The 23,079-nt window shown below is 50.9% G+C and overlaps 1 protein-coding gene across 2 annotated transcripts; it reads left to right on the top strand.

Annotated features, from left to right (window-relative positions):
• The first annotated feature begins 55 nt into the window (after positions 1-55).
• On the top strand, positions 56-22,450 carry RRM2 (ribonucleotide reductase regulatory subunit M2). 2 transcript variants are annotated; one of them, XR_006792413.3, is made up of 12 exons: positions 56-271; positions 351-425; positions 793-936; positions 1,421-1,537; positions 2,108-2,241; positions 3,903-3,997; positions 4,125-4,258; positions 5,448-5,552; positions 5,639-5,752; positions 17,157-17,259; positions 17,644-17,711; positions 19,933-22,450. XR_006792413.3 is itself a non-coding variant. In XM_045884069.3 (10 exons), the coding sequence occupies exons 1-10, from the start codon at positions 164-166 to the stop codon at positions 5,980-5,982; spliced, it is 1,179 nt and encodes a 392-aa protein (XP_045740025.1). In that variant the 5' UTR covers positions 63-163; the 3' UTR covers positions 5,983-7,742. The 2 variants fall into 2 exon arrangements, 1 of the variants encoding a protein (XP_045740025.1); XM_045884069.3 differs by lacking the exons at positions 17,157-17,259; positions 17,644-17,711; positions 19,933-22,450 and adding an exon at positions 5,830-7,742 and having other exon boundaries at positions 63-271.
• Positions 22,451-23,079: the final 629 nt, after the last annotated feature.

Genomic DNA, 23,079 nt, shown 5'->3' with positions numbered 1-23,079 from the left:
TCGACTCGCGGACGTCCGGCCGGCGCGTCCAATGGGAGGGCGGTGTGTGGCCACGCCCGCTGTGCGCGCCCCTCCGCGGTGGGCTTTTAAAGGCCGGCGGGGCGGCGCGGGGGCTCCCAGGACCTGCGCGCCGCCTCGCCTGCCGTGAGCCCTCGCCGCCGCCATGCTCTCCGTCCGCGTCCCGCTCGCCACCATCGTGGACCCCCAGCAGCAGCAGCAGCTCCAGCTGTCGCCCCTCAAGGGGCTCAGCCTGGCGGACAAGGAGAACACGGTGAGCACGCGCGGGCCGGCCGGGGCGGCGGGGGGCCTGCGGGGCGGGGGCCTGGCCCTCACCGCGCGTCTCTCCGCAGCCCCCGAGTCTCAGCGGGACCCGCGTGCTGGCCAGCAAGACCGCCAGGAGGATCTTCCAGGAGCCCGCCGAGCCGGTGAGTGGCCGGGGCGGCCGGCGGGGAAGCGGCCTGTGGGGCGGGGCGCTGCCGGTAGGGGGCGCTGGCCGCCCTTGGCGCCAACGCCTCATTGTCTCCTCCAGGGTTTCAAACCCTGGCCACTCCCCGGCCCGCGCTTCTTTCCCGCCAAGGCATTCCGTCCCCGTCCTTCACACTTCCGCAGATTTCCTCCTGTTCCTCTGTCACATCCCGGTTCTGTTCTCTGGAGGGTATACATGTGTGACCGCTGACCCACACGCTGAACCACCCGGGATTGCCGGTCACTGAATGCACTAGGCCCGAAAAAATGGCAACTTCATGTGGTTCCCTCTATGATTAGCATTTTCATTCCTTTCTCGCCCAACAGAAAACTAAGGTGCTTGGCCCCAGCGTGGAGGACGAGCCACTACTGAGAGAAAACCCTCGTCGCTTTGTCATCTTCCCTATCGAATACCATGATATTTGGCAGATGTATAAGAAAGCTGAGGCTTCCTTTTGGACAGCTGAAGAGGTAATCAGAGTCAGGAGCTGGAGACTTAAAAGGAAGTTTAAGCATTGCCCCCAGCTTCTAGAAGAAGCCCCCTGCAGTGGTGGTTGTAACTTGCTTGAAATATACTCTTGTTCCTCTTGGGGGTGGTTGGGGATGGTTGCCCACGGAGGATGTGGAATGGGAGGGATGTTCTTGATCAAGTGGTGTCGGTAGACTTAAAAGAAGGTTTAAGAATTATGTGTATGGGGGCGCCTGGGTGGCTCAGTTGGTTAAGCGACTGCCTTCGGCTCAGGTCATGATCCCAGGGTCCTGGGATCGAGTCCCGCATCGGGCTCCCGGCTCAATGGGGAGCCTGCTTCTCCCTCTGACCCTCTCCTCTCTCATGCTGTTTCTCTCTCGCTCACTCTCCAATAAATAAATAAATAAAATCTTAAAAAAAAAAAGAATTATGTGTATGTGTGAGGCCCCGCATGCTTAATGTCCCTTGTGATCGTCTAAACTTCAGGTGGATCTTTCCAAGGACATTCAGCACTGGGAATCCCTGAAGCCTGAGGAGAGATACTTTATATCCCACGTTCTGGCTTTCTTTGCGGCGAGTGATGGCATAGTAAATGAAAACTTGGTGAGTTTCCAAAAAACGTCTGCTTTCGTTCGCTTCAAGATTAAAGAGAAAATCAATTCTCTCTCCTCATCTTTTAGGTTATACTAGTTGTAAGCTAGTAGTTCTGTTACATGATGTTGCCTGTTTTATAATATCCTTTGCAGTTCTTTCTTCCCTACGGTTAATTTTTCCCCCCACTGGCTCTCGAGAGGCTCAAAGACAATGTTAAGTGGTAGTAATCGGTTTACTCCTTGTGGCTATGACATTGCTTTCCTTCTTGTGGTTTTGCTGTTTTAATAACTTGAGTCTATATATGTCTTATAGTGAGTGGATCCTTCGTGCAGTGAATTAGGAAAAAATGAATTGATGAGTGTTCTTAGGATCCCTATAAAATAGACATTATCTATTTCCTGATCTGTAAATTGAGCGCATATGGCATAAAATGCCCAGCTTTACCACAGAATAATGAAGTATTGTTTCTAAAAATAGAAGCAAACCCTATAATGGTACAAAGGGAGTGTGATGTATCCAGGATCCTCTGAGTGGATGCTCCTCAAGCTGAGAGAAAGCTGTGATGTGTTTTACCACTAGGTGGAGCGGTTTAGCCAAGAAGTTCAGATTACAGAAGCCCGCTGTTTCTATGGCTTCCAAATTGCCATGGAAAACATCCATTCTGAGATGTACAGTCTCCTCATTGACACTTACATTAAAGATTCCAAAGAAAGGTGAGTATTTGGGTGGCCTGCCAACATGTTTAGGACTCACTAATTGTTAACGTTATTTCAAGTTTTTGAGTTCACATAGGGGTAGAAGAATGACTTAAGTGACTAAGCAGACAAAGCAGTTTCTACCACCCATGTTCCCGTCTGCTCTGAGGAAGAGGCCTACACTCACTTTATTAGCAAGTCACTTAAAAACTCAAAGTTCTGAGGTTACTCCATTTTTAGAAGTGGAAGTATACCGTTGGTCGTTCAGTCTAATGCCTTTGAAAACAAAACAAAACACATCTGAGGAGGCTGTGTATGATGAACGAAATCCTAGGTCTGACAGTTTGTACTCGTGTGGCCAATCTGTTAACCTACAATGGGAAGCTGGGGCAAAATGGAGGGGATGGAGGGTGCACCCGAGTAGAACGTTACTCTCCTCTTCAAGAGCTCGTAATACAGTACAGAAAATCAGACCTAGAAGTGTGAGTGAGAGGAATTCCATAATAAAGCAGAGGCAGCAGTTTACAGTTAGATGAACTTAGGCACAGGACTGTGTGAAGAGATGGTTTGCATCATGGGATCACAGAGGAGAAACGAAGGTAGCTTCACACCCATTTTACATTTTCAAGATTAGAGAGGAGGAGAACATTAAAAGTGGCTGTCTAAGTGGTCTAGATACTGAGGTCAGCTTCAGGATGAGAGTCTTGCGTGGAACAGAAGTGGTAGGGCTGGAAGGTGGGCTCCTGTGGGTAACCAGGAAGAATGTGATTTGGGAAAATGAGTGGTGGCTTGGAAGGGCTGGCAGGATTGGGGAGACTCTGGGGGGTAGGACGATTTGAACACATTTGTAGGCAGAAATGAGGAAAGATAAAGATAGGCATGACCCGGATAAATAACCAGAAGGGGCAGGATCAGGAAGGTGTGGTGGTTGAGCTTCAAAAGCTAGGGAGAGGCAGACCCTGGTCTCAGGATGTAGACATGGAAAGAGAATGAAGGGAGCCATATGGTCTGATGACCTTGGCTTCAGAGAACAAGGTCGCCTGATAAGGAACAGGCTGGGGAATCTGTAGACTCCCAAGCAGGGCACAGGGTTACATTGGAGGCGGAAGAGGGTAATAAGGAAGACCCAGGTAAGTGGGGGGCCAGTTGATTTGCTTTCCTGATCTGGGACCATCAGTGTAGCATAGAATTAAAGTAGGAAGCAAGCTCAGATTATTCAGTTTATTGGCTTTAATTACTTTATTATATACATATGGCATTTGGGGCCCATACAGTTGACCTGATGGTATAGTCTGGTGAGGAAGGTGCTGTCTAGGAAGATAATGGTCAGTATAACTGAAGTAGTCTTAGCAGTTAAGATTTTATGGCTTCTCAAGTTCAAAGATAGGGCCTGTGAACTTTGTCATGACCTGGGCTTGATATAATTAAGCTGATAAATGCTCTTGGTGTAACGGACTAAGACTTTTAATGTTAGTAGATCTCGGGGATCCCTATGAACTAAAGAATAGGAACCAAGTGAATGTTGAGATTTTAAAAAGAACGCTGGAGGAAAAGCAAAAACAGTAATGAGAAAACATTTCAGTTTGAGGCTCGATTTGGCCTTGGCCCCAGTGGTGTTCTCCGGATGTTTGTGATAGGAGGTCTTTGCTGTAACTGCTGACGCTCTGGGTGTCTACTAGGGAATTTCTCTTCAACGCCATCGAGACAATGCCTTGCGTAAAGAAGAAGGCAGATTGGGCCTTGCGTTGGATTGGGGACAAAGAGGCTACCTACGGTAAGGACCCCTCTAGCCCCGCGTCCCCCTGAGCTTCATCCTCTGAGTGCCGTCCCTGGTCTGTGGCCCCCCCTTGTGCGTGTGCTCGGTTGCTCGCTAGAACTATGTCGGTGTTAACTCTTCACAGGAGAACGGGTTGTGGCTTTTGCTGCTGTGGAAGGAATCTTCTTTTCTGGCTCTTTTGCGTCAATATTCTGGCTCAAGAAACGCGGCCTGATGCCTGGCCTCACGTTTTCCAATGAACTTATTAGCAGAGATGAGGTGAGTCTAATTCACATAACAGGTTAATGGGCACCCCAAACATCTACAACTCTTGGGTTCACTGATGGGAACTCCAGGTGAAAGATTGCCTGATATCCACATCTAACATGTGAGTTCAGCCATATCCGTACTTGGCAGAAAATGAAATACTTTAATTTACTGGAAGTGCTTGTGTTCTCAATACCTTTATATGTCTGATGCACCCTAGGTGATGGGGTGTTCTATTCTTTTTGCCCAGTATTCTGTATGACCCTACTGTACTTCAGAGTTGGGCGATAAGCATCCTAGTGAAGAATGAGAATCCATTCTGGTCCAGTTTATGTCTTTGGGTGCACTTGGATTAAACTGGAGGGGAAGGTGAAGATGTCCAGATGTTCTAATTTAATTCCAGTTGGCAAGGCCAGGGCCATGAACCCTGCCAAAGTTGGAGCCCAGTGGGCAGATCAGTTGGTCTTGCTTTATAATAAGAAGCTCTTCCTTCTGTTACAGGAAGATCAGGGTTACTTGGCACTAAGACTCGTAGACTCCATTCACTGGAAATTGCGTTACTGATTTCCCGAGCATTAGGCTGTAAATCTCACAACTAACTAGCCTGTTCACCGAGTTTTGCCTTCCCTGCTGGGAATAGTGGCAACACAGGAGCTCAGAGATGTAGGAAGAATGCTTTGAGCAGAAGTCCTTCCCCATCCTTGGCTACCACCCGGGGCAGCAGGGACCGGACCTGGCCTGCTGTTGTTCCCCAGAGGAGCAGTGTTGAGGGCCTTGGGTGCTGCTGAACCTGCCGTGACCTTCGCAGAGCAGATGGCAGTTGAAGTCCTCTCCCCCTTGACCGTTGAAGTGCTTAAAGCACTGCCACCCAAGGGGTAGGAGGAGAATGCAGAAAAGGGGAAAGTAATTTCCTGTTTCACCTTACCGATACAAGACTGGTTCTTTTTTTTTTTTTTTTTTTCCTTTTTAAAGGTTTGTTTATTTGTTTGACAGAGAGAGACACAGCGAGAGAGGGAACACAAGCAGGGGGAGTGGGAGAGGGAGAAGCAGGCTCCCCGCTGAGCAGGGAGCCCAATGTGGGACTCGAACCCAGGACCCTGGGATCGTGACCTGAGCTGAAGGCAGACGCTTAACGACTGAGCCACCCAGGCGCCCTGATACAAGTCTGGTTTTAATAGTGATCTTAAACCTTTTCTTCTAGGGTTTACACTGTGACTTTGCCTGCCTGATGTTCAAGCACCTGGTCCACAAACCTTCCGAGCAGAGAGTGAGGGAAATAATTATTAATGCCGTTCGGATAGAGCAGGTGGGTGTTGCATCAGGGTCTCTCGTGCCAGCTAGAAGGTGTCTTGATGCTTCCGTTTTATTGAGAAGCTCTGTTTTGGTCTCTAGGAGTTCCTCACGGAGGCCTTGCCTGTGAAGCTCATTGGGATGAATTGCATGTTAATGAAGCAGTATATTGAGTTCGTGGCAGACCGACTTATGCTGGAGCTAGGTTTTGGCAAGGTAAAGTATTGTTTATAGCCTTCTGGTTCTTCTGAAACTGGTGTTCCGTATTTAAATTTTCCTGTGAACCTTTTCAGGTTTTCAGAGTAGAAAATCCATTTGACTTTATGGAGAATATTTCACTGGAAGGGAAGACTAACTTCTTTGAGAAGAGAGTAGGCGAGTATCAGAGGATGGGAGTGATGTCAAGTCCAACAGAGAATTCTTTTACCTTGGATGCTGACTTCTAAGAGAAATGAAGATGTGCTCTTATTTTGCTGATTTTTTTTTTCCCCTTTCTCATCCAAAAAAAAAAAAAAAAAATCAGCTACTTGAAGTGTATCAAACCAGCTACACCATGAATTATCCATAATGTTCATTAATAGTATTGTTAAAACTGTGTAGCTACCTCATAAGCAAGCCTGTTGATTAGTGATGCTAGTTGTCTCACCTAGAAAGAAGCATAGACAAAAGCTCCTCGGATTCTTAGGAAAGACCTTGGCCGTGTTTGGCTTTTGCAGGCAGGCTGGCTGTCCGTGAGTTCACCGTGGCTCTTAGTGGCAGTCAGGGCTCAACATGCGTGGACCCTGGAGTGAGTCAGATCCGGCAGGATTAATCAGTCAGTCACTCAAAGGCCCTTGGGAGGCCTCAGCCTTGGCGCTTCAAAGCAGATTTTAAAGTTTACTTACTGATTTGTATATAAAACTGGCACTTTACATACAAATAAACAGAGTTTGTACTGTTGAAATAAAGGCCTGATTTAACCTAATTTGGTTTCTAGCCCACATGCAAAGCCTTCTATTGACCACTAATGGGAGCTGGTCTGGATTTTACTAGGTGGCTGAAGTCCGTCAAACCTGTGCAGATCGAGCACGTTATTTCTATTCTTTATTTTCTAGAATGGATGTGCTCTTTGATCAACTTCAAAGTTAGCCCTGCACATACCTAGGTATTAGCTAGATGGTGCCACAAAGAGGACAGGTTGTGGTTTGTATTTTGGAGGCCAGGTGGAGTGTTGTGGAATGAGAGCGAGGGGAAAGGAGCTTCGGACTTAAATCATTGGAGCTTGCAGTGTGATGCAGGCTGTCTGCTGGTCATCTGGGGAGTGAGAGGGGCAGCATCCTCTTATATTCCCCAACTTCAAGCTCTTAACGAAGATCTTTAGATCCTTAGCTATAGGATCTGAGATAATATTGTAAATTGATTTTCCAATCATCCTTGCGCAAAATGCCCCACTGAGGATCTTGCTCCAATTAAGTGGCACAACCAGGACTGACGTTGGCTCCCCGAAAAGCTGAGCATGTATTCCGATTTGGTTGAATTTGTAAGTAGGTACTGTTGCTCTATTTCATTTATATTTACTACATGTTTTTTAAATTAGAACTTTTTTTTTTTTTTTTTTTTTACTGTGTATGTCCTTTTATATCTGTGGTTCATAGTTTGAAATAATTGCCCAGTTAGTGCAGTTCATGATTGAAGCAGATAGAATTCAGTGCAGTTACTTCCAGCATCTGCCTCAATCTGAGCATTTATCTTATTGGATTCCTGACCTCCAGGAGAAAACTCGAGTTGCATGAGCTATATTAACACACGCTCTATTCACATTGTAATTTTAGATTGATAGTATAAGATAATATACTTAATAGGGCTAGTTTGAATCGACCTGCCTTTGTTTCCCCCTGCCTTCTCCTTTCCACGCTCCCCCCCCCCCAAAAAAAAAACCCAGCCCAGCCATGATGTTAGGTGGAAGGTGGTGGATGATACGCACTGATTCTTTGGCTGCATTTGTTAACCTGTTGTATTGTGTTGGCTGATCACTGGCCTGTTCTATTGTCAGTTTTTTCATTTATTGTATAAATTGTCAAATAGTCAATTTAACAATTTCTGTAACAGGGGCTTTCTATCTTTAAATTATTGTGACCTAAAGTAAATCCAGATTATGTGGTTCTTACACTTGTGCAACACAAAAGTGAATAAACGTTTTTGCCTCGCGTGTCAGGTGCCGGTGGAAGTCGGAAGTCGATTTTAGGATTCGGCCTCCCCGTTAGTGCGTTAACAGAAGGATTCATTTCTGCCAACTCCAGTTCTGTTTCCCGATCTGTCAAAGAGAAGCAGATTTTAGTCAAGCATTTCAAAGTCTAAAAACTGAATGCAGCACAGGGGTTAAATGAACTGTTCTTATGTCCGTTCCTTGATAAATTAATTTGCATTTCAGTTTAGGAAGAAAAAAACGAGAAAGTCTTTTTCATGAAGGCGTATGCGTTCATTTGCTTTTCCTCCATTTGGGGGAGAGGACTTCGCTAATGCCTGAGACGTGATGAACAAGAGTGTGCCCTGTGCTTCTCCTGGAGTTTGTGGGCCAGGGTCAAGGGGGCTTAAGTTCCCAACCCCCCCCCTGGGTGAGCTGCTACCCCGCCTCCATTTTCCCAGCTGTTAAACGATGGGGGTGGGGACCAGATGGGGCTAAAGGTCTTCCCCGCTTTGCTCTTCCTCATCAAATTGAGCTGCGTGGACTTCTTTATGGCCTTGGATTGGCCCCTCTGTCTATAAATGGCCTTTCCTGGCCCACCTTCCTAAAGCCTTTTTGAAATCCTGGCCTTGTATATCCTGCCACTTTGGATATGCAGGTGTCTGTGACGACCAGCTGCCGGGCAGGCACTGTTCAGAGGTGCCGGAGGTGCGGCTGGGGGCCTAGCCGTCCCTGTGCAGCTTACGTTCTCAAGGAGGGAGCTGATGCGTGAGTGAACCTGTTAGACAGTGAGCCAGAGCAGGCAAGGAGCAGTGGAGAACTTGAGGTGGATGGGAGCACTTAGGAGAGGTGTAGGTGCCGGAGGTGGGGGGTGACCTTGTTTCTCTGTGGAGGGGGGGGGGGGCTAAACCAGATTCCCTCCCTGCTCTTCCTGCAAAGGCTCACAAAGAACGGACGCCCACGTCCGTATCCATCCCCGTCTTAGCATGAGGCCCCCAAGGATCAGGCCCTGGTGAATGAGGAAATTAATTGGAGCTGAGTATTTTGGGGTGGGTAATGTCTGGGGAGCAGGTGTGTTCTGTGTCTCAGAGGAACCTAGCAGAGATCTTTGCCTTTATACCCCAAGGGCACGCTGAATGTCATTTGATTTATGTCAGGTTGGGGTAGCCATGCTCTCAGGATCAACTCTGAACAGCCTCCCTGTGGGCCCCCTACAGTCCTGCTTCCCCTGCCATCCACCTGTGCGAGCTGCCCACCCTAGAGCACGCTTCCCGCACTTCACTTACTGGACCTGCGTCAGCCAAGTGTGGTTAAGTCATGCGGTCAGAATTGTCTGCTTGCCTGTGATCCGACTTGGGTGCTGGCTCCTTGCACAGCTGGAACTGGATGGGTATTAAGGCCGTCGGGCCAGGGAGCTGACTGGCTGTTCGTGTGCCAGTGAGGATGAATAGCTCTGTCACTGTTGGTCTGGAGATCCTGATAGTGGTTTAATCCCGCATAGCAATACGGTTCCCTGGGGAGCGGCTGTAGCTTTGAGGGAACAGGATTGTATGTATGGCTTGGCGTGTTCTGAGAGAAGGCTGATAGCATACCCCATCATCTCGCCGGCCCCCCCCACTTCTGTAGAGGAGGCTACTCTGGTGTACTCTGGGTACTTGAGAAAGAATGTGATCCCCTGCCGTTCCTGGGAGCGGATTCGCACATCTGGATGTTTGCTGATGAGAGTAGCTGAACCCACTGCGGATGTAAGGTTCAGGAACCACAGTCCCCTTGGCCTGGCTCTAAGGACTGGAGTGGTTCCAGCAAGAGAGGGGACTGAGGTGACCCGAACAGCCTCCCAGCTTCAAACACCTGCCAGTGATCACGAAAGTTAAGTGGGTATTGATTTCCTAAGAAAGAGGAATTTTCAGATGCTGGGAACAAAGACAGGGACTGGGAAAGCTTGGGCTCATTGTAGCCCTGGGGGTTGGTTATTCATCTCTTGGAGAACTTCCTGTTACGATGATAGATGATATAATGGGATCAGAAGGGAAAAAATGAAAACCCTAAGAACAGCATATTCTAAAGAAGTGGGCAGATTTTTTAAAAACTTCCTACAATTTCTAGGAATATAACAAAACTACTGGAATTAAATATTTTGGAACTTAAGAAAAAGATGCTTAGTAGGAGGAGACACAACTGAGGGTGAATTGGTGATGGGAAGGGACCTGATGGAATTATCCAGAAGTAGATGGGGGAGAGAAGTGGAGGATGAAAGGGGGTGCATGTTATTTTTAAAGGAAGTCTTACCGTGAGGGACTGGATAGCTAATGTTTAAAGAGATAATGACTGATGATAATGTTCTAGAAGCGACTAAATCAGAAAGTGCAAGGAATCCCAAGTCAGATAAATGAAAATAAATCCATACCTAGGCTCATTTGTAGTGAATCTGCAGAGCATATGGACAAAGGTCATTCAAGTTTACAGGAATGGTAGATCTATAAAGGAGTAATTATTAGGCAGAAATTCTCAACAGCACTACAGTCAAAGCCAAAGGTTATGGAAGCAAATCTTGAGATGCTAAGAAAATAAACTTACTTAGAAGTAAGATTTCCAAGTTCATTCATACCCCCTCTTCAAAAGAAGGACTAAAGAATACACTTTAAGGAGAAAATTGAATCAAAAGGAGGGTAGTGAGCAAAGAAATGGGTTGCCGTGTAGTGAATCTAATCATGGATAAAATCAAGTGGACCCAGAATACTGGACAACATAGCAGGGAGGCAGTGGGGGCAGGTCCTCCTGCCGTAAATAAGAGTGGGCTAGCGGGTTCACCAGATATGTGAAGAGTCTACAGTCCTGCTTACAAGAACACAACAGAGTGTGTCACTTTCAAAGTGGTGGCAGAGAAGGGGTATTGAACAGGTGATCGGTCTAATAGGCAAAAAAGATGAGAAAAAGCAGAGAGTGGTAAATGGAAATCCTGATAAGATCAAGAAGCCCAATAAATGCAGGTAGACTAACCAGTTAAATCACAGAAGCTTAAGATTCGATGAGAAGAACTCTAGCTAGAAGCTATTTCTGAAAGTTAAACACATAATGCAAAAAGGTGGGAAGGATGGGGAAAGCCCTGGGTGGGCGACACTGTGTTAGAAGGAAAAAGGACTTTGAGGCAAAAAGGCTTACTGGAAATGGCAGTTCAGACCTGAGGGATGATCCGGGGAGAAGCAGTTGTAACTTTGTACCTGACCGCATGGCTTCTCTGTCTGCAGGGTCTTTGGGCATTGCCTTATCTTAACCTCCCAGGGTCTGATGGCGGCTGGACATGGTGGCCAAAGGGGGAATGTCTTGCGGTTCTAATCTAATCCTCTTTAGTCACAGTCTGTTTTTTATCCTTCCTAGTGCTTTGCATTGTCCCTGTGTTTGCTTTTATGCCAAATTCAGAGAGTCCTCTGAGTCTGTATGCAGTTGGTTGGAAGCCCAAACCTGGAGCCCAGCCTTTAACTTCTGTCTCCTTCGAGTTCCTACCAGACATGAGAAGGTGCCTGGTCCTCCTGTGTCCAGGCAGGACCACCGGGGTGGGGTTTTGGGGCCCAGTGTGGGCTGGGCAGGTGTAACCCATGGGCTGTTTACAACATGAGAACGTTGTGAGTGACACCACTTGGCCACACTAAAAGGGATGAACGAATGGGATGAACAAGGCAAGGGGTTGGGGCCTGGATGGTGGCAGGTGGCAAGACTTGCTGAGTGGGGATGTCAGGCCAGTTTGGGGCGGCCTGAGCCTTGTGAGGTGTGGCCTGACCTGAGAGTTTATAGGAGTGGGACGAAGGCTGCCTGTGACCCACAGAAGGCCTTTTCTCTCTTTTGTTTTTAAGATTTATTTGAGAAAGAGAATGTGAGTGAGAGAAGGGTCAGAAGGAGAGAATCTTGAAGCAGACTCCCCACTGAGTGCGGAGTCTGAAACAGGGCTGAGTCTCACGACCCTGAGATGATCTGAGCCGAAACCAAGAGTTGGACGCTTAACTGATGAGCCACCCAGGCGCCCCAGAGAAGGCCTTTCATTCTGCACTCTGAATTGGGTGGAGATGGTGGGAGGGGAGCTGTTGTCTCTCCTGGCATTGACTAGTTGCTTCAGGAGTCGGTAAGGCCTTGGAAAGCCTTGTTTTTCCTTCAGAGGCCACCCACCAACTGACCTCTTTTGCCCTCTGTCCAAAGCCCCCTGGCCACAGCCCCTGGGGTTCCAGACGCCACGGGGTGCAGAGGGGATTGGGCTGCTGTGGCTGTCGAAAGGAGCCCACACTCAGGACAGGAGAGCTGATCTGCGGGTCTTCAGAGAAGACGGGGTCTTTATGACCTTGTTCATTTTCTGAATCCATCCATGCCTGAATTCCACTCCCCCGACTTTTCACTTAAGTAAGCCAATAAAGTCCTAATAGAATCAGGACGTTTGTGCCACATGCAACCAAGTCAGACCTGAACAGAACCCACAGTCCTGAGTTCATTGGATCCACCACCACTCGGAGGGGTCGGGGGGGGGGGATGATTAGCCCCATTTCACAGATGTGTCCAAGAGGCTCCGAGAGGCCATGGGCCTTGCTGAGGGCCACAGGTAGAAACACAGTGGCCAACCAGGACTGGAACTCAGGTGTCCTGGCCCCACGGCCATGTTCTTGTTACTACCCACAGCCCATTATGAGAGAACAGGCGCCCTAGACCTCCACTCTGGTCCCGAGGAGACTGCTTCTGCTCAGCAGGGATCGTGTCCTCACTCCCCTTGTCCGGCTCTGCCTCATCACTGTCCCCGAGGCCAGGTGGCCCGTCTGGGCAGGCGTCTCCCCCGTCTTCATGGCCCAGGCTTTGGACCCAGGGAGCCACTCCCAACCTGCTTCTGCCTGTGACTCCCAGATGAGGTCGTGGGTCTGCGGAGGCTGAGGAGGGGTCATGCATCACACAGCTAATTGGACTCTCGGGCTTAGTAACGAGGTGGGGAGCAATGACTGAACTTGAAGATGGAAAACAGGAAGGTTCCAGCTGTGTCCAGAAAGAGCTTGGGGACTAGCTGCCTGTGTGTGGTGCACTGTGCTTCCCCTCCACTTGGGGGGAGCCTCCCCTGCAGGGGCCCAGGACGTGTTTGCTTTGAAAGGTGTGCAAACAAGTGCCTGCCTGGGGCTGGCCTGATCTGAGTTTCTGTTGCTGAGCTGTATTTCCCCACCATGGTGGGCCTGTTTGTTTTTGTTGGTGCAGGGACAGTGGCAAAAAGGCTGACCTTATAAATTGTCACTGTGAGGGGCGCTGGCTGGCTTAGTCGGTAGAGTTTGCCACATGTGATCTCGGGGTTGTGGGTTCGAGCCCCACTTTGGGTGTAGACATTACTTAAAAAAATACAATATTAAAAAATATTGTCATTGTGAGAATCAGGTGACTAATGGCTGGTGTATTTTTTAAAACAGCTTTGTTGAGATATAATTACAGACCATCCAATTCACCCATTCAGAGTGCACATTTCATTGGCTTTTATATATTCACAGAGCTGTGTAACCACCACCACAGTCAACTTTAGAACACTTTTCTACCTTCAAAAAGAGACCCTGCACCCATCAGCAGTCCTCCCCGTTCTCCCTCTCCCTCCCAGCCCCTGGTAACCACTGATCAAAAGTTCTGTCATCATAGGTTTGATTTGGCACATTTTTGAGATGCTCATTAAATAGAAGTTATTAATGGAAGAAGTGCTAGATGTTTATTTCTGAGAGATCATTTAGAAGATCAGAGGCAACAAAGAGGTGATGGGTCTACCTTGCAGGGAGAGATTTATGTTTCAGAAAGCTCTTTTTTCCCTTGCATATTAGAAAAAAAATTCTGCATTAAAGAAAAATTCATGACATTGCCTGGAAGTGGTCTTTGCTAGCTGAATTGGAGAGCCTGTGAACTGGCTGGCTGACCTTCGTTTCTTCATCCCCGGATCATCAAACATTAACTTCGCCTCTCTCCTCCTGTGCCTGGCCCTGTGCTGGGTGTGGGGGTGGGGCGGAGGCAGGGGCTGCAGGGGACACACTGAAGGTCGTAGCTCACAAAACTAGGCCCCGGAGCCACATCTGGTCCACCGCCTGTTTTTGTACGGACTCTGAGCTAAGAATTTTTAAAGATGTATCAACAATATTTCGTGACATGTTTAAATGACATGAACCCACATTTCAGCACTCACGGATGGTCTCCCCGGGACACAGGTACACTCGTGTACGTACCGTCCCGGCTGCTTTCACGCTGACATGGCAGAGTAGAAATGTGGCGACTGGCCGTATTTAGGTAGAGCTAAAATATTTATTTTCTATTTGGACCTTTCCAGAAGGCATTTGGTGACTTCTGAGTGAGATGTGACCTTGCTCTTTTAATTTTTTTTCTTAAGATTTTAATTTTATTTATTTTTTTGAGAGAGAGAGAGAGAGCATGAGAGCAGTGGGGAGGGCAGAGGCAGAGGGAGAAGCAGACTCCTCCCCACTGAGCAGGGAGCCCGATGCAGGACTCGATCCCAGGACCCTGGGATCATGACTGAGCCGAAGGCAGATGTTTCGCCGACTGAGCCACCCAGACGTTCCAAGACATGACCTTGCTCTTGAGGGTCCACAGTCAAGTCAGGAAAAGGGAAAGTGGTAGATGGTCAATAACGGGCAGGAGCCAGGAAGCACGGGCAAGAGCTAGGAAGCACGGGCAGGAGAACAAATTCCTAAATTTTTAGGAATTTTGGGAGCATATTAGCTTGCTAGGACTGCTGTAAGGAACTACCACAGACTGGGTGGCTTGAACAACAAATTTATTTCCTTATGGTTCTGGAGGCTGGAAATCTGAGATCAAGTTGTGGGCAGGGTTGGTTTCTCCCGAGGCCTCTGTGCGTGGCTTGCAGACCGGCCGTCTCCTCTTGTGTCCTCACACCGTCGCCCCTCCCGTCTTTCTGTCCTAATCTCCTCTTACAAGGATACGGGTCAGATTGTATCAGGGCCCACCTTTATGATCACTTTAGTTTAATTACCTCCTTAAACACCTTATCTCCAAAACCAGTCACATTCTGAGGTATTGGGGGTTGGGACTTCAGCGTATGAATTTTAGGGGGACACAATTCAGCTCATAACACTGAGCTGGTTATTAAATACAGCCATTATTAAAAAGCAAATTATGGGGGGCGCCTGGGTGGCTCAGATGGTTAAGCGTCTGCCTTCGGCTAAGGTCATGATCCTGGAGTCCCGGGATCGAGTCCCGCATCCGGCTCCCTGCTCGGCGGGGAGTCTGCTTCTCCTCCCTCTGACCCTCCTCCCTCTCCTGCTCTCTGTCTCTCATTCTCTCTCTCTCAAATAAATAAATAAAATCTTAAAAAAAAAAAAAAAAGCAAATTATGTAAGCCTAAAATTAAATACATTATATTAAAGAGAAATGTGGGAAGTACTCAAACCCTATCTTACCACACATTCCTATCATCTGTGCTGCTGAGGCTGTTTATGCCTGTCATGTCTGTACGGTAGAAATAACTATATGACATATGGTAGAAATAACTATAGAACGGTGTATTGCTGAGCATTTGGTGGTTCGGAATCAGCTTTGGTGGGAGTATTTACACCATGGGAATTAGTAAGTGCTACAATTCAGCGTCCCTTTCTGGAGAGCTGGTTGTTAAACATTTACAAACACACCACTGCTACAGGGCACCGAGGGCTCAGACGGTCAGCCTGGGCCCGGTGGGGTGCAGAGGAGGATGCCAGGCCCTGGGGAGGCAGGGAAGGTTTCACAGACCAGGGGATGCCAAGTGGCACCTTGGAGCGTGAGTCAGATGTGCGGGAATAGGGGTGACCTGGGTTTGCAAAGCCCTGAGGCAAGAGAGGACACCCCGTATCTGGGGATGGAGGTCGATGGTGTAGGAGTCATCTGGTGGGAATCGAAGAGAATTGTAAGGGGTGGTTGGGCAGGACCTGGGGTGCCATGCTGTCTAAGAGCCTCTACTTGACCTGGCAGCCGTAGGGAGCCATGGAAGGGCCAGGAACTGGGTGTGGGGGCAGGGACAGGTAGTGAGTGGACCACTGGCTGTCAGTGGGTTTTTATTTGTGCCTCTGTGTGGAGCATGCATGCGAGGTACTGTGACTTGCTCTCAACGGGCCCTTTGCAGGTGGGAGGTTCTCCACCAATGCTCGCCAAATGGCTGCATCATCCCATTCATTTTGAAATCTTTAAAAGGGGACTCAGCCTTCCATCTCCAGTTAGAGTTAGAGCTGGAAATAATCTGAATGCCGAGCAAAAGGGGAATGGGTGTGCGAGTTATGTCCTATCTCTAAAGGGCGTGCTAGCCCGTCATTATAAACGGTAAATAAATGAAGGTCATGCAGCCACGTGGAGAGCAGCTCACAGAATACCGGAAAATGAAAATAGCAGAACATAAATTCTGTGTGTACCGTGGTTACAATGACATAAAAATATGTGTACATATGGGTAAAAACAGGAGGTATCGCAAATGGAGAAATGAAAACAGTTGTCTTGGGGAGGTGGGAGTGCGTTTTTCTTTCTGTTCTGTTTTTCTGTTTTAATTTTCCTGTAATAAATATTGAAGAGCGGTTGTGGCAACTCAGGCAGCCGCTCCCCGGGCAGATGGCAGGTGCCCCCCGCCCCCAGTGCCTGGAGGGCTGGGCCAGCCCTGCAGCTGTCCCCAGAAGTGCCCTGCAGCGTGCAGGCTGAGTCACGCAGATGTCACGGCCCCTCGCAGGGCTGTGCTGGTGATTCACGTGTGCGCCCACTTCTGTGCAATCACCTCTGGATGGTGCTCGGGAGGCTGAGGATCTCACCGGAAACCGGGAGCCAGTTGCTTCCGTCCAAAATGGCCGGCCAGGGGGCCAGATCTGAAGCCCCTCTCAGTTCAGAAAACCCTGGGCTCTGGAGCCCAGCGGACCCAGCTAAGTCCCGCTCCGCTGCTTGTGAGACATTCTCCTGGGCCCAGGGGTTAAGTGCGCAGGTGGCAAAGCCAGGACCTCAGGTGTGAGGCTGTGCTGGGATGACGTCCCTTCTATTCATGTGGCCTCCCTGGGGAGACTGTCAGCCCCCGGGGGCAGGATCCATCTTCTTTTGCATTCCTGGTTATGCCCCAGAGGCCTCAGCTCTCAGAGTATAGATGGTTCCTGCTTGTGTCTGAATGAAGGGGGCCTGGTGTCTGAGGCCTGGTCTTGGAGTCAAGAGAGCATGCGATTAAGGGTCCGGTGTCCCAAGATCACACAGAGGAGGGTGTGAGTAGGTCTAGGGAGGGAGGGGGTAGAGAGCAGGGGAAGGACCCCTACCTGTTCTTGTTGGGAAGGGAAGAAGGAGGGGTTGGGGGGTAGTGCTGTTCCAGGGCCAGAAACAGGAGTGCACACAAGACAGAAAACAGTCGGGAGGAGGGGTGAGGCGTGGGTTGAGAGGCCGTTCATTTGTACGTGTTTACTGAGCGCCCTGCTATGTGTCTGCTCTGCTCAGGGGCCAGGAAGACAACAAAGCACAAAGCAGATGAAGCCCAGGCCCTCGTGGAGATTGTGCACTGACGGGGGACGTGGGAAACCAGCCAACTAACTGATGTGTGGTAAGTCAGGGGAAGGAAATGGAAGTAGGGAGGAGGCGGCGGGCAAAGGGCTCATGCTTTTTCATGTGGGTAGTCGAGGAAGAGCTCTGAGGAACTAGAGGAGGAAGTGGCGGACAAACCACATGGTTAGCAGAGGAAAGCTTGTTTTAGGCATTGGCATTGCAAGTGCAAAGGCCCTGCGGCAGGGACATTTTTGTTTTTGTGTGGTGAGAGCAGAGTGAGGGATGGGGTTGGGGTTGGATCAGTGGGGGGGGGGGGGGGGTGCACAGTGGGTCTTGTGGGGCCTTGTAGGCCCAGGTTGGGATTTCATTCTGAGTGGAATGAGAAGCATGGGAAGTTTGGGATTAGCCTTACCTTTTCAAAGGTGCACTCTTGTTTCTGTAGGTCCGGTATCAGTTGGCATGTACCAGTGGAAGCCGGAGCCTTGCTCGGAGGCTGTCACAGCTGTCCAGGTGAGAGGTGGTGGAGACTTGCAGGGGTAGTGAGGGGCAGGAGTGGAGGTGGCAAGCAGGCCAGGTTCTGCCTGGGTTGGAAAGACAGCTGGTGGGATCGAATCAGGGGTTGCCTGTGTGTGAGAGAGGAGTCAGAGGCTTCCAGGACTCCAAGGGTCCTGGAAGGATGAGCTCAGTTTGAGCCTGAGCGGTTTTATTTGGGGGAAAGGACGAGGGAGAAGGGTGGGTAGGGTCGACATTTGCAACCAGTCAGCCAGCCCTGCCAGCATACCAGGCAGGGGTGGGGGGCGCAGGGGTGCGGCCCCTTGGAGGGTTTCCCAGACACCACATCTGGGCTTCTCTATCCTTCCTGTGTTGCATCCTTGGGAGGTGACACCCTTTCCCCATCCTGTTCCGTCTCTGCAGCTACTACCACCTACCCAGGTCCCTTCACGCCTTAGTTCCTGCCGTGTGACTTCCTCCCCATCTCACCACTACCCTGCGTCCCTGAGAGCCTGAGACCTTTGCTTTCTTTCCCCCAGCATTTATGTAGTGCTCGCCTTTTCATATACTGACTCATTCACCCCTTACAATATCCCTTCATAGTTGAGGGACCAAAGGCACAGAGGGGTTGAGCGCTTGCCCAAGGTCACACAGCCAGTTAAGGGGAGGAACTGGTACTTGAGCCTAGGCAGCGGGGCAGGCTGGTTCCAGAGTGGCTCTGAACCTTTATGTCCGTTGTGCCCCCTGTGTCTGTGACTCCCCTTCAGTTCTCACTGGGGTCCCTGGCTCCGGGATCCCATACCTACCCCTCCGGGCGTCTCCTTCCCAGTCTTCGCCCTCTGCCATGCCCCGCTCCCCACTCCTCTTGCTCCTGCAGGGTTTTCCCCTGGGGCCTTTTCACACTGGTCTGTGGAATTGCCCCTCTCCCCAGTGTAGTTTTTGAGTTGCAGACCGAACATTCAACTAGACATGTCCACTTGGGCGCCCCACCGACACTGCCCCAAACTGCACCCCATATGCTGGTCATCTGTTGGGCGAATGGCACCCGGGCCTCTAGGAGCTAGGTCGAAGAGCCAGGTGTGGGCTGCTATTCCACGTGTGGTCAGGAGGGGGAGCCTCGCACCCCTCCTTCGCCCTCACCGCCCCCCAGTGCCACCTGCTGATCCACTCCCAGATGGCGCCCCGGTGCAGCCCCATCCCCCTGCAGATCCCTATGGCCACACTCAGGGGCAGGCTGCCCGCACCCACTCTTCTTCCTCTAGTCCCTTATCCACACAGCGTCTAGAATGATCTTTCAGAAAGCAAATCAGGAGGAGCCACTGTGTTGCTAGAGCCCTCAGGGCGCCCCCCCACTCCTCAAGGTGAAGCCCTCATCTGCCCCAGCCCAGGCACCCTGCTGGCTTCACCTTGACCGCACGCGCGGACCCTCCCTGAGCCTCAGGGCTGCGGACACCCTGTTCCTGCGGCTCCCTACCGTGCCTGGACCTTGCTGCCCGTCCACCTGCCGAACTTCGGGTTCCAACCTGGAGACCATTTTACCTGACCCCCCCCACCGCCGCCCAGCGGGCTGGGTTAGGGGTGCTCTCTGTGCTCCCCTGGCCCGCAGGAGTACCTGCTCTGAGTCTGCCGTGCAGAATGGGACCAGTCTGCCACTTTGCTGACCTTCCCCCCCAACCCCCTGGGTTGTGAGCCCCCTGAGGCCGGGGACGGGGTCTGCTGTCCCCACAGGATGTTCAGCTAGCCCCCGACACGGGCACAGCACTCTGGATTCTCTTCATAAATGTTTATTGAATGAATGAGTGGATGCGGGAGCAAGTGAGTGACCGCCCCGGGGGAAGTTGCCGTCTGTAGCAGGAGGGTCATGACAGTGGGGATTAAAAGAGAGAATGCTTGGGGCGCCTGGGGGGCTCAGTCGGTTAAGCGTCTGCCTTTGGCTCAGGTCATGATCCAAGGGTCCTGGGATCGAGCCCTGCATCAGGCTCTCTGCTCTGGAGGGAGCCTGCTTCTCCCTCTGCCCTTGCACCCCCTCCTGCTTGTGCTCCCTCCCTCTCTCTCTCTCTTGAAAATAAATAAAATCTTAAAAAAAAAAAAAGAGGTGATGCTTTGGAGCCTCTGGCCCCTGAGGGGGTGGTTGGTACATGGGGCGCACTTCCCAGCTTCTCCTCCTCTCCCCTGGCTGCCTGGCTAACCCGGGAGTGGTTGCAGATGTTAACTGACCATCCTGTCTGCTCCTTCACAGAGCCTTCTGGAGACTGTCCCATAACCCTGAGCTGCAGGCCTTCCGGGCCCAGGACCCTAACCAAAGGCGGAATCCTCAGGGCATACTGGCTCTTCCTTCCACCCGTGTCCCTGGCTCTGGGCCGGGCTGTGCTCCCTTCCGAGGACTCAGAGAAGCCAGGCATCTCCTTGGGTGCTCCCAAGGTCCAAGACGAGGTCTTGTGTCTACTTGCTAATGCACAGTTTATTCCTCTTCCAATTTTCTCTGGGACCTGTGCTTGTCCACATGTTTCCGTGGTGTGGTGGGAAGTGAGTCTTATGGGGCTAATGGCTGCATGCCATTTGGCTTCGCTGTGCTTCTGGAGATTCGGGGGGCTTAGAGCTGGGGCTCCAGCTGCGCACGGCTGCCTGCCTTCTTGCGGCATTTAGCTTTTGAGCCCGGCGCCTTCCTTGGCCCCAAACATGTGAGTGACCTCATGACTCTGGCCCTTCAGTGATCCCCGACAAACTCTTCCAGCACGTAGGTGGAATTCCTATTTTTAATAGCCAAGTTGTTGAGAAGTTGTAGGGCTTCTACTTCCTTTTGAACAGAAGGCTTCCAGAAATATTTATACCTTAGCTTCTCCAAAATCTAGGAAGTTATCCCGGCCCAGAGGAGGTCAGCAGGTGGCGTGTGGCGTGGGATCACCTAGGAGACGGCCCCAGTGACATCACGCTCGGCTCACTCGGTCAGGCTGTCCAGTCCTCTCTGTCAGCTGAGCGCCGAGGGGGCGCGCCTGGCCCTGCTCTCTCCTGGGTGTGTGTGTGGGGGTGAGGGTGGACAGGAACCAGGTCTTGGGGGCTTTCAGTGTCATGCTGAGGGATCTGAACTCTGTCCCTGAGGCCGCAGTGAGTTTTAGCGGAGGAGTAAGCAGATCAGATGTGCATTTCCAAGAGGCTGGAGGGAGTGGATTAGAGCTGCGTTCTGTCAAGTCTTTCATTTTGCAGAGGCCCGTGTACAACCTCCCAGGATGCCAGGACGCAGTCACTCCAGCCATGTGCAATGCATTCCAGCGTTTTCTATTCTACTCTGTTTCATTTGTTTTTCTAAAAATACTGTTTGCAACCGTCTGCATTGATTTCCTGTCTCCCTGAACGTTTTTGATCTGCAGTTTGAACAGCGCCGGGTTGGAGGGAGGAAGCCCGGGCAGAGGCTGCTGTCTCTGCCCAGCTGGGAAACTGTGGGGGTGGCAGTGCCGGGCCTGGGGCAGACAGGGAGGCTTCCATTGGGGCGGTCCTCGGGCCCCGGGGCTGTGCGCAGCGCCTTGAATCCGTGGGCTCAGCGTACCCCCTGCAGGAGCCGTGGAGCAGCCCCTGAAGCAACCAGAGGGGCCCGTGATGGTGTTGTGTTGGGGAATCCAGAAGCTGTGCTTTCATAACTCAGACATGCTGCGTGGTGTCTGAAAGTCATTTCATTAAATGTCGCATGGAATCAAAATAGAAATTACATCTTTGGGACAAAGCCCATTGAGCCAGGAGCCAGGCATTCTGAATTGGACCCAGAATAGTCTCACGGAAGCTGGGACCGTGGATCCAAGGCAACCCTTGTCGACACGGCCAGCCTCCCCCGCCCCCCCCCCCCCCCCCCCCCCCGGCTCACACTTGAATCCCCAGATGCGGCATGTGGTCCTGGAGCCCAGTCGACTCGCAAGAATCAATGCGGCTGGGGTGGGGGGGTAGGCAGTGATGACAGCCCCCCTTCATCACATTCCTAGGTGGCCATGCCGAGCTGAATCGTCATGTATATTATCCCTGATCCCCACCTACTTCTGGGAGGTACACTTATTATATTTGAGGAGGCTCAGGGAGGTCAAGGTAGGGGTCTGAGGTCGCATAGCTGGCAAGAAGCTGGGTTTGAACTCCAGACCAGCTCCCACAGTCACTTCCTCTCCTGCATCTCCCCTGTTGCTCTGGTTCTTGCAACTAGCTGACCAAAGTTGAGGGACATGCCCAGATGAAAGCTGGGGGAGGGGCTTGGGCCTTGGCATGTTTGAGGCTCCCTGGCAATCTTAACATCGTGCTAGCTGGGGACCACTGCTCTGGGAAGGGGCACAAGTGGCCTTTGTATCTGCCTTCCATCCCAGCCTCTGCTGGGTGGTGTGTTCATTCAGCCAGTGCATGAGAAGGACCCTCTTCTGGAGGCCTGGTAGCCCACACCTTGCAGCCCTGAGTGCATCCCCCGCCCTCGCCCCCCACCCCTGCCTCCATGGGTGTGCTCATCCCCCCACCCCTGCCCTTGTGTGTGCACTCATCCCTCTACCCCTACGCCCAGGTGCATGCTCATCACCCCACACCCTGCCCCCGGGTGTGTGCTCATCCCCCACCCCCAGGTTTGTGCACACCCCCCACCCCGCCCCCAGGTGTGTGCTCATCACCGTCCTCCTGGTCCCCCCCTTCCCAGGTGGGCCAGGCTTGGAGGGCAGGAGAACTGGGGTGGGGTAGGGTGGAGCAGGCCCTGAGGGAGTGCCTGGTGAACCCAGAAGGGGAGGGAAGAGGACAGGTGGGGAGGGCACCCACTTTGAGCCTGGGCGGAGGGAGGGGTATACCGGAAGAGTGAGGAGATGCCCAGGGGCTGACTTCCCAATCCGTTACTTTTGACCCTTATGCATGTTCTGTCCTATTTTTCTTAGGTTGATTTTGTTCTTTTTCTGACTTCCTACTTTGGACACCTAATTGATTTCCTCTTTTTTTCGGGGGGGGGGTCTGTTTATTTAAATGTAAGTTTTTGAGACTATGGATTTTCCGGGTGCCTGTGTGGCTCAGTCGTTAAGCATCTGCCTTTGGCTCAGGTCATGATCCCAGGGTCCTGGGATCGAGTCCCACATTGGGCTCCCTGCTCAGTGGGAGGCCTGCTTCTCCCTCTCCCACTCCCCCTGCTTGTGCTCCTGCTCTCGCTGTCTCTGTCAAATGAATAAATAAAATCTTAAAAAAAAAAAAAAAAGACTGGGTTTTTCTCTGAGGACTTGTTTAGCTGACTCCTATAGAATCTCACATGCAGGTTTTCATTATTACTATTTCTAGACCTTCTGCAATTTGGGTTTGGACCGCTTCTTTGACTCATGAGCTAAAGACTTTTCCTGCCTCAAGATTTTGTCATTTATTTTTAATATAATTGCACAGTGATTCTAGA

This window comes from Mirounga angustirostris, unplaced genomic scaffold, assembly GCF_029215605.1.
Source record: "Mirounga angustirostris isolate CCGP_5_RB_7025 unplaced genomic scaffold, mMirAng1.0.hap1 SCAF_10, whole genome shotgun sequence".
In the NCBI taxonomy this organism is placed as follows: Eukaryota; Metazoa; Chordata; class Mammalia; order Carnivora; family Phocidae; genus Mirounga; species Mirounga angustirostris.
Note: the sequence above shows the minus strand (reverse complement) of the source record. Positions and strands in the feature narration are given on the sequence as shown.

Coding starts and splice junctions, on each gene's coding strand:
- RRM2 (XM_045884069.3), top strand. CDS start 164: ATGCTCTCCGTCCGCGTCCCGCTCGCCACCATCGTGGACCCCCAGCAG. Junction 272..350: donor TGGCGGACAAGGAGAACACG/GTGAGCACGCGC, acceptor GTCTCTCCGCAG/CCCCCGAGTCTCAGCGGGAC. Junction 5,753..5,829: donor TGGAGCTAGGTTTTGGCAAG/GTAAAGTATTGT, acceptor GAACCTTTTCAG/GTTTTCAGAGTAGAAAATCC.